A 10,159-nucleotide genomic window follows, 5' to 3' on the forward strand; every position below is an offset into this window, starting at 1 on the left:
GTATTATATGATCAAAACACTTGCTTATAGAATCACCTTTATTATTTTTACTTGTATATTTATTATGAGTTATTTTAGTATTGTACGCGCCTTACCCGCCTCTCACATTTGCAGTCTCACTAGATGTGCTGGAAGAAATTTCTCTTTAGAATTAATTTCTTTGTACGTGAACAATAAACTTAAAACAAATAAATAAGAATGACGTCCGTTTCGAAACCCTCCCCCCTCCTATCTATCATTTACCGTTATCCGCAGACTACCCCCCCCGTAATTTAGAATGACATAATATATGGACGGCCCCTAATATATTTATTTCATAAAATTATACACATTCAAATTTAAACTAAAACAAGAGATATTTTAAAATTGTTGACATAGGTGGCGCTAATTGATGATCTAGGGGAAGGGGGCAGGCCGGTGATTAAGGGGAGAGTAGAGTATAAATTCAATTTTTGAATTAGAAACTAACAGTTTTTGAGTTTTCTATGAAGATCTCTAAGGATATTTATTTATAATTATGAAGTCCTGTAGAGGTGGGCTGTCTCCCCTAGTGACGCCAATAATAACATACTCAAGTTAAATGTTATTTAAACATCTAAAATAACTGAAAACAAATTATTCTATACAACATTTTCAGTTAAAGACCTTTTGCCAGTCTTGTTTCATCATCATCAACCTTCCCCAATAACTTCTACAATTTTGACTGCGTTTGACAATACTAACCTTTCCCACCAAATTGTAAATTGTCTGATAACAATCCAAAGTGTAAATGTGATGGAAATATCGGACTTTCTTACCTTATCTGTGACGTCATTTTTAAGCTATCTGAGCCTCTATCAGCCAGTGGTGGGACAGGTCCTATGAGATTTTCACGTTTCAACAATGAAGTGTTAATTTCCAGGTCGTATAATAGAGCAAGGTCCATCAGTGTTAATAATAGAGGACAGCAGTGGGCATATATTCGGTGGGTTCGCGGCCAGCGCGTGGGCGTTCGGCCCCAACTTCACCGGCACCGACGACTCTTTTCTCTTTACTGCCGCCCCCAAAATGCGCGTCTACCCCGCCACTAATTACAACGATCATTACCAATACATCAATCATCATACGAAAACGTTACCGAATGGTTTGGTGAGTATCTAAAAAAAGTCTCTTACAGCCTTACAATAAACGCGGTATAAAGTTAAACTTAGCAATAAACTAAGTATAAGAAAATATTAAATTGTGCTTATTCTAAGTTTATTCTTAAGTTTAAATTTATACCGCGTTTATTTGTAAGGCTGTTAAATATTTTTTTTATTATCTAGGTTTTTTGATTTCTGTGAAGATTGAATGATATTAAACAGCGGTGGAAATTTTTTAAAATGACCAAATGACGAGAATGATAGGAGTAAATAGGTTGTCAGGGGGAGGTAGAGAAGGTAGCAGACGAAGTATCTAGATCATTTTGATGTTACCCGCCCTTCTTAGACCTGGCCTAGATCTTTAGCTCTCAACGCCTATGTTTGGAGTGGTGTGTTGGGTTGTTGATATGGTACTCTACACGTTAAAGAAAAAGGTATAAACTCGCCTTCAACAACCCTGCATCATCTTGCGTGAAGTTCTGGAGGGACCCCAATAAAAGAACTGTTTATACCTTTTATTTATACAAGTAAAAAAAAGCCGCCTTTGTGGTGTTCCGGACTGTCCTCTACATTTATACCAAATTGCATCGAAATCAATTCAACAGTTTGGTCTATAAACTCTAAGAAACATCCATCCCTTTATTTTTCGCATTTATAATTGTAATATGATATATTTGTATTTTATTTTCAGTTAATGGGTGGTCAATTCCACTTTGGGGGTATCTGGGTGAACGCGGACCCCTTCGGCGAGGGCTCCTCTGCGGAGTCCTGCAGCACGTACCGGGGGTACCGCCGCCTCAGCAAGGACCCCACCTTCCATATACGCAGCCTGGAGGTCTGGGGGGTCGGAGATAAACCGCTCACGGAAAAGGAACAGGTAAATAATTGGTGCATTTATCTTATTGGATACTTTCGAAAGTGACGAAAGATGGCGTTGTACTATAATTTTTTACCTTTGAGAAAAAGATATAGAAATACCACGATTTTACAGCATTTAGCATTCCTTACACCCGAATATCCTATTACCTATTACAGTACCTAGAATTCGTCCTATATCCTACATAGATTTAATTAGGTTAGGTTTAAAAATCTTCAAAAACGACAATTTAGAAAGTCACTTATCTATACTATTATAATAAAGCGTAAACACACACTTTTGTTGCCTGAGATGTCAGCAATTACAGCATATTTTTGAATAATTCTTTTTTTAATAAAAAGCCCTGCACTTGTATCACGCTTTAGGCTATATATTTTAACGCCATTAAACTTGGGAATAAATATTCGGATAAAAACCCAAATGTGGGTGTGTGTGTTGCCATGTTTTGTCATCATGTCATGTCAGTTTGACATTTGCAATTGATAATTTGACACATGTAAATAATAAAATTAGCTTTTCATAATTTTATGCGGATGAAGTCGCACGGGAACAGTAGTATAATATCGCACATACGTAGTTAGTCTCTGGTATTAATTATTTCATAGATATTTCTCTAAAATATGTTGCGATAAAATAGATTTAAATATTAAATGAGCTTTTTAGCTCATATTTTTAACAGGAGACGGTAACTTATAAACTTGTATTAGATGTTAAATTGAATCTGTGGCAACATTTTCTGTTTTAGTCTCTGTTCTTTCAATGGCTGTCAGAGTGCTACTTGTTTTATTGTATTTGTTATAAAAAGCTGAAATAAAGTATTTCAACAGAATAACTAATAACTTACTCGCTTTATTGCAATATTTTAGTGTTCTTAATATAAATAAGTTTCTCACACATTCCTTCCGTAACTCATATATCCTTTTGACTCCTCTCCTCTACCTCCTCGTAGGCCCTCCTCAGTGAGCGCTCCGCGCGCTGGTCGGAGTACGAGTTTGTGCAACTCATCGCCAAGCCTGAACTAAGTCAGGGATTTGTTAAATGAAAATGGTAGGTATTTTATAAATAAGTCGGTATATGTATGCAGTCAGACATTTAAACATTATATAGAGTAGACGGGGACCAAAAATAGACAATAAATAAGATATAGTTGGGACGTGAAAAGAATTTCACCGGTAATATCTGTGAAAGGTACTATGTCGGTTACAAATTATAAAAAGGGTATTTTTAAATTTTGTAACTGTTTAATTCGTAGGTATTTTGTTGATAAGTCGATATAACATGTATGAAGTTAGACATTTAAATAATATATAGACGAGGCAGTGAACAAAATTTTCACCGGTACTTTCTCTGAACGGTACTATATCAGTAGTCAAGTTAAGACGCCTCACGTCCTCGTAATAAAATATTTTACTAAATTATATTAAACTCTTATAATAATTTTAAGTTATAAAAATTATAATAAATCTTTTGTTTAACCCTTTTCTTGTTAGTGTATCTGTAGAGATACATCAATTTTTTTTTCTAAACACCTTGGGTCATCAAGGTTAAGTGCTATGAAAATTATTTTGATATTCGAAAAAATAAAATTCTGCCAAGTTAAGGGTTAAACAGTGTTACTTGATAATCAATATTTAAATATTATTTTAAAAAAAATCTATTAACAATTAATTTAAATACAAATATCTATATGAGGTTTTGAGGATCTATCAATAGATGGCGTTAGATGACTATGTGAAAACAATTATGCCTCCTCTATGTATTTGAATCTCTATGGAATGTAAGCTTTATGCCAGTTATTGGTATAATCCCTCCACACAAATATATACTAGACGTGTTAAATACTCCAGTTAGTGTTCACTTGTAGTTTTATAAGTGTTCCAGTCACTGGCATGCCTGATTGGGTTCAATTTATTTCGAAATGTATAGGAGGAGCGCGATGTGAGCGTGTTGGACACGAACCCGGAGGCGAAGGCGATACTAGACATGGCGGGACGTACTCGACACAGCGAGGGTATACGCGAGCCCCCGCCGTTATAAATATTAACCAGTAAGTATTTTTTTAAATTATCCTCCTCCTAATGGCTCCCTTATCTATCTATACTATTATAATAAAGCGTAAACACACACTTCTTTGTTGTCTAAGATGTCAGCAATTACACCATATTTTTGAATAATTCTTTCTTTAATAAAAAGCCTTACAATTACGACAGGCTTTACAATGTATATTTTCACGTTATTAAACTTAGGGAGTAAATAAATTGGAAAAATCTGTGCGGGAAAGCAATGTTACCATGGTTACACAAACAATTCTCAGCTAACTTCAAGGACCTTCATTCTAACTTTATTTAATTTTTCACATTTACAATATTAAAAGCCTGTCCCACCAAATTAATAACAATCCAACGTGTAAAATTTGTTATGGAAATATCAGATTTTATTCCTTTATCTGACTGTGACGTCATTTTAAGCTATCTGAGCCTCTATCAGCCAGTGGTGGGACAGGCCCTAAGTAATATTGGTCAAAACTGCAGAAAGCCTAGGTATAATAATATTTCAATAGCTGATTTGTCAAAAATCATATAAAACTGTTAACGTATGTTTATGGTAAATCTCTATGTTTTTTTTTTTCAGATATTCCTTGCCAGAGATCTCCAAGTTTTTACCAAGTAAAATCATCTTTTTGGAAACTTTCGTTTTTAGTAATAATTGTAGATATAATTATATTTTAATTATACGCATCTGTTTTTCTGCTTAATAGTATTATTGACCAAAATTTATGTTTACAACACATGGTAATATATGCTATATATTTTATTATTAAATTGATAATTATTCTGTATATGTGTCTATTAAAAAAAAGTGTGCTTGTAATTGCAAAATATAAAATTTTTACTTCAAAATGCTTTAAGTAATATGAAATTCAATGTTTGATTGAAATGGATCCCAATAGTGTACCCTGAGGGATTCCACGCTTTAAACTTTTTTCTTACAAAGCTTATTAAATTTTATTAGTTTAATCTATCGTCATTTCTTCTTATTATTATATGAATAATATTATATTCTTAAGAGATTATTTATAATTGCTTTTAATAAATTATGTCAGCATTGTTATGGTGTCAAATGCTATACTAAATGCTTTTTAATATTTTTCATTAGATAAACGTTGTACTAGTCATTTCTATGAATTGTTGTACATTTTTATAAGAAAAATAATTGAATTCACACATGTTATCCAAAGAGGTTATATTATTTTGATTTTAAAGTAAGATTTTTCGAATTTCCTTGAGGATATTTTGTTCCTTTCATGTATATCACCAGTGTAATAATAATAATTTTAACGCACAATTTATTAAAAAATTAAGCGATATATCGGCTTTTTAAAGAACCTAAGACATTTTGTACATAATACATTTTTAAATTCACCGATGCCAAGAAGCGTTATGACCTTTTAAAATAAATATACCTATGCCAAATAACGCAAAAGTATGTGATTTTTTTTCTAAATCTTTCGATGAGATAAGCATCTGTAAATGTAACTTATAAGCCTGAAGTTTTAACAAAAAAATACTAGTAATTGTCAAATTATAGCGAAATTTTGTCTCTTCTTTGTCTTTTTTTATTTTATTGTCCTTGTTGTAACAATTTCCGTGCTGCAAATCATAGAATAGTAAAAATATCTTCCGAAATTGTGTACAGTAACAATTTGAAACAATTTTTAATTTCATAGATTATTACATTATTATAATAATTTAATAAGATCATAATATATGAGTACAAATATTTTTTTTGCTACCTCTGACCACTCCATTTAGATAATAAACTTATTTGCTTTAGCATTTTTTATCTATGTTCCCGCCATTTTGTCAATGTGTCAAAGTCGTGTCTCTAATCTATGGAAGCTTAGATGTTTGTAAAAGTTTGTATTTCGTAAGTTGTACAAAATGTATTTATTATATTAAATAATAAAAAAAAACAGTGTAATTATTTATCAAGTAAATTTATTTGTATAATTCACAGGTAAATATCTTATGTTAATTTTTACTACTATTTCTACTAGGATATACTAATATTTTGACCTACATCTAATCTGACTTGAAGACAAATCAACAAAAGGTTTAAAATTTTCAAGAAATAACCTAGAAAAAAATTAAAACTATTATTTTTTTTTATATTCCAACTAAAATTTACTTCTGCATGCAATAGAAATATCATATTCGATTTACAAAAATAAAAATTATGTAAAATGTTGCCATATTCCTACTATCTATGGTAACAACCACAGATAAAAAAATTTAGTCGCTACAATCATTCCTTTTCCCAATAGACAGGTCTATAGGTTCATCACAACCGTGATTGAGTCCTCTTTCCCCGACATCTTTAGTAAACTCATCAGGACTGCATTTCGGCTGATTACTGCGGTTATGACAAATCATGCCATACAATGGCACAGGTATGGTGACATCAGACAAATCGTTGATCTCAGATTTGGTGGCATGCGCTTGATTATACTTTGTAGAGTTACGAGAATGCATCCTAAAAATTGTAATTCTTGTCACTTTGATAGTTATGTTTATTGGTGACACGGATCTATTCTAAGGAAGTTTTATTCCAATCTACATGCCGTTTAATATAATCAAAACCAGCATCAATGCACTGATTCTCACAACTTTTTCATTATCTGTGCCTCGTAAAAGGCTGGCAACATTTGCTTCACAATAATGTCCATGGTAATCACAGAGTATAGTTTGTAATATATTAAAATGTTAATCTATGGTCACTTTTATACGATACAAGTTTTATTAATTAAAATGCTTGATTTTAATACAGTAATAAAGTACTGTATTAAAATCAAGCATTTTAATGCGACATAGTACTGCTCCATACATCTCTATCAGCCGTCATATCTGAATTCACTCCTTTAAACATATCCTCTTTCACACAATCCATCCATACTTTCTTCAGTCTCCCTCTACCTTTGTAGCCATCCACATTCATTCTTACCGCTTAGTACTCACTTGTATTTTCGACAAGCGTCGTCGCGATGTCGCTCGAGGTAGCGACGTTGGCTGAAAGCTTTCCCGCATTCTGAACATCGCCATTGCCACGAGTGGTGACCGCGCGTGCGTTGATGTGCGCGTAAGTTTGACCTGTAAAGATCCTATTTAATTTCCACACTCAGAGACGTTTAATAGTCACTTAAAGGAGTCAACTATTAAATGTGGAAATTACACTTTCTTAATTAAAAAAAAAAGTTATGGGAACTGCGTTATATATAAAATAAATCATACTATAATATTATAAATGTGAAATTTTAGATGGATGGATGTTTGTTGGAGTTTGTACCCTAAATGGCTGAACGGATCTCGATAAAATTTGGCATAGACGTAAAGGATAGTCTGGAAGAACATGAAGGCTAGTTACTTTTTTTTTATTTCCACGCGGAGGAAGTCGCGGGCGAAAGAACCTACACAACAAGTTACATAAGTATTAAATACATATATGTAGATAGCTTCTCTTTTGGACATATAAAACACCCGTCTATAAAAGTCCGAAGTAAAAATAAGTTAAAACTAAACAAACCTATCAGAAAAAGTTCTACCGCAACTAGGATGCGGGCAGGGGAATGGTCTCTCCCCTGTATGAAGTCGTAAATGACCTTTCAGTACCCACGGTCTGTCGAAACCCTTCCCGCAGTACGAACATATGTGGCTCGGTCGTACGCGACGCTCCGTCCAGTCGACCAGCTTGGGATGACTTCGGTCTTCTACAGTACCTAGAGAGTTAGTAAACTAGTATACGATTCAAACTGTAGTCTGGCTCCTACTAAACAGCAAACACATGTCTCTTGATACTTTATCTACGATTTGAGAAAAACAGCGCATCAACTTCGTTAAGTCTTGATTATACAGAAAATTGTGTTCTGTAACGTAAGTGATTCCAACCGAGAGATTTTTTTTTATATCAAGATGGCAAAAATATCAAATGGCCACCTGAATCTGCTATCATTGCGAAGCGACCTCTGCCATAGACATTCGCAATAGCGGATCCGTTGCCTACCCTTAATAGACGAAGGAGACATAAAGAGGACATTTCCTCTTCCTATGCTTCTCCTCCACCGTCAAATCCACGATCCCTTTCCATCCTATTCTTGAGAAAAAGCGTGGGACGGAAAAGGGACTAAGTTGGGCCTCCGGTACCGTACTCACCAGACGAAAGACGTATTTGCTTTCACGCCTGTCTTCAGTGTGGTCGTGGTATTACACCGGGTGAGCCGACAATTTGTTAGTTTTATTATTGTTTATGTTTAATCTAGGGAGTAGTATAAATAAAGGTAGACCTAGAAAGAGATGGATGGATTGCATGAAAGGTGACATGATCAAGGGAGTGATGACTGAGATGACGGATGATAGAGCTATTTGTAGGACGAAAACGCGGTGCGTTACTACGGGAGTTGGATAAGGCAGGGGAGATGATGATGATGATGATGGATTGTGTTAAAGAGTTTATGCTAAAGAAGGGAGTGGATTTAGATATGACGGCTGATAGAAATGTATGGAAGAGCAGCACTGTGCCGACCCTCCGTAGGGACAAGGGCAAGGTGATGATGGAATTTGTATAAATAAGACTGTACTTTTAGATATCAACACGTTTAAAAATATAATTATAGAATTTACTTGAATTCTTGTACCTTTATCTTTGAGATCCACTTCAGCGGTCTCTTCGAAGCCTGGCTCCAAGCTGGTCTCATCGAAAGACTCCTTGCAGTACAGCAATTCTTTGTTCAACCTCTCATCAGAGTTAGTCTTTACCAAGTTTTTTAGTTTCTCTGCTATTTTGTCGATCTCTGTACCACCACGATTGGTGCATTTTAAAAATTCCCTGTGCTTTATTTCTTCTATAATTGGAGCTAACGGTTCCTTTTTTAATCTCTTTTTGACTTCAATTATTTTATTATCGTTTGGTAAGTTTTCCGCATCGATAGTTGTGATTGAAGTTTTAGATTTTCGTTGCGCTCGAGTTCTTTCTGTGAATATTTTTCGTTCACCTTTAGATTCTGTAGATCGTAAATTGTAAGAAAACGACTTGTCAATATCTTTCTTAGCTTGACAATTGTTTTTCTTAGTTTCCGGAGAATTGATTGCTTTTTCGCTTTCAGACGCATAATCGTAATTTTCATTTTCTATGAACGTCTGTAGAAATTGACTCCTTTTTAGCAATTGAAGGTAGAATCGTGTGGAAATAGGAACTTTATCGTGGTATACCGTTTCGTTGCTTTTTAGTAAAGTTTTTTGTTTTTTAGGTACTAATTTCGGTATTCGCCCCTGTTTGAAATCATCTAAAAAGGAGATATATAGTTTAAGAAATGCAGACAAACGATATGCACCCTCCCCTCTGGCGACGCCCATAATGACACATGACTTATGGACCTAATATATTAACTCCGTTTTTGGTACCAAAAAACTACTCTTACTTCAATTATTTCATCATAAAAAACAATAAATATAGCAAAACAATATTTTCCATTTACTAAAACCGTCTATCGTGTTGAGAATGTCTACAATTACTTATAAACTAGCCTACTGAATATGCAACTTACTTTCGATGAAATTATTTCCGTATTCTTCTAAGAAACGGAACTGTATCGGTTTTACCGAGTTTAAGAAACATCTAGGCATTTCTAGAAGCACTAATATCAGTCTAATATTATACAACAATTGGTTAATAATTAACGAAAAGTGCGTTATAAAAGTAATACTGTAGTGCACTTGCTATGACGGGTCAAAAACAAGCGCTCAAATGAGTTTCTGAATAAAGTTTTCGAATTTCAAAACGAATCGGTCGCCAGTAACATAAACAGTCATGTCAATTATTATTAACCTATGAAAAAGTATTTATTATAACCTTAAAAGACATTGGATGCGAAAATAAATTAATAAAAAAATGATAAGAGGTTTTAAATGTACTATTGATATTTTCAAATATTATTTTAATTGTTGTAACAAAATTAAAACAATTTACAATGTACATCAGTTCATATAAAAACTTTTTTAATTTTTCAATAATGTTGTCACATTGACGAAGCTTGCTTTCAGCTAGGGAATTTGTCTAAAAGTATAAATGTCTTTTCCAATGGCTAATAAAAATGAAAACTGAAAAGAAT

At 33.6% G+C, this 10,159-nt stretch overlaps 2 protein-coding genes across 6 annotated transcripts in view; one reads left to right on the forward strand and one right to left on the reverse strand.

Moving 5' to 3' along the window:
- The window catches only part of LOC106102898 (TLD domain-containing protein 1), a 19,820-nt gene extending 14,264 nt beyond the window's left edge, over positions 1 to 5,556 (forward strand). For 4 of the 5 annotated variants that reach the window (XM_013282512.1, XM_013282511.1, XM_013282514.1 and 1 more), the window contains exons 8-11: positions 902 to 1,128; positions 1,813 to 1,998; positions 3,925 to 4,045; positions 4,630 to 5,556. In XM_013282512.1, coding sequence (XP_013137966.1) covers positions 902 to 1,128; positions 1,813 to 1,998; positions 3,925 to 4,035 — 524 coding nt within the window. In that variant the 3' untranslated portion in view covers positions 4,036 to 4,045; positions 4,630 to 5,556. Of the gene's footprint in view, positions 1 to 901; positions 1,129 to 1,812; positions 1,999 to 2,947; positions 3,046 to 3,924; positions 4,046 to 4,629 lie in introns of those variants that run through there. The other variant, XM_013282513.1, reaches the window with a different exon arrangement.
- A 590-nt stretch (positions 5,557 to 6,146) lies between these two features.
- LOC106102865 (transcriptional regulator CRZ1-like) lies at positions 6,147 to 9,763 on the reverse strand. The gene is made up of 5 exons (XM_013282460.1): positions 9,596 to 9,763; positions 8,687 to 9,334; positions 7,579 to 7,771; positions 7,014 to 7,145; positions 6,147 to 6,531 (listed from the first exon to the last, which is right to left on the reverse strand). Exons 1-5 carry the CDS (start codon positions 9,672 to 9,674, stop codon positions 6,291 to 6,293), a joined length of 1,293 nt encoding a protein of 430 aa, XP_013137914.1. The 5' UTR covers positions 9,675 to 9,763; the 3' UTR covers positions 6,147 to 6,290.
- Between the last annotated feature and the right edge of the window lie 396 nt (positions 9,764 to 10,159).

This window comes from Papilio polytes, unplaced genomic scaffold, assembly GCF_000836215.1.
Source record: "Papilio polytes unplaced genomic scaffold, Ppol_1.0 DF823901.1, whole genome shotgun sequence".
In the NCBI taxonomy this organism is placed as follows: Eukaryota; Metazoa; Arthropoda; class Insecta; order Lepidoptera; family Papilionidae; genus Papilio; species Papilio polytes.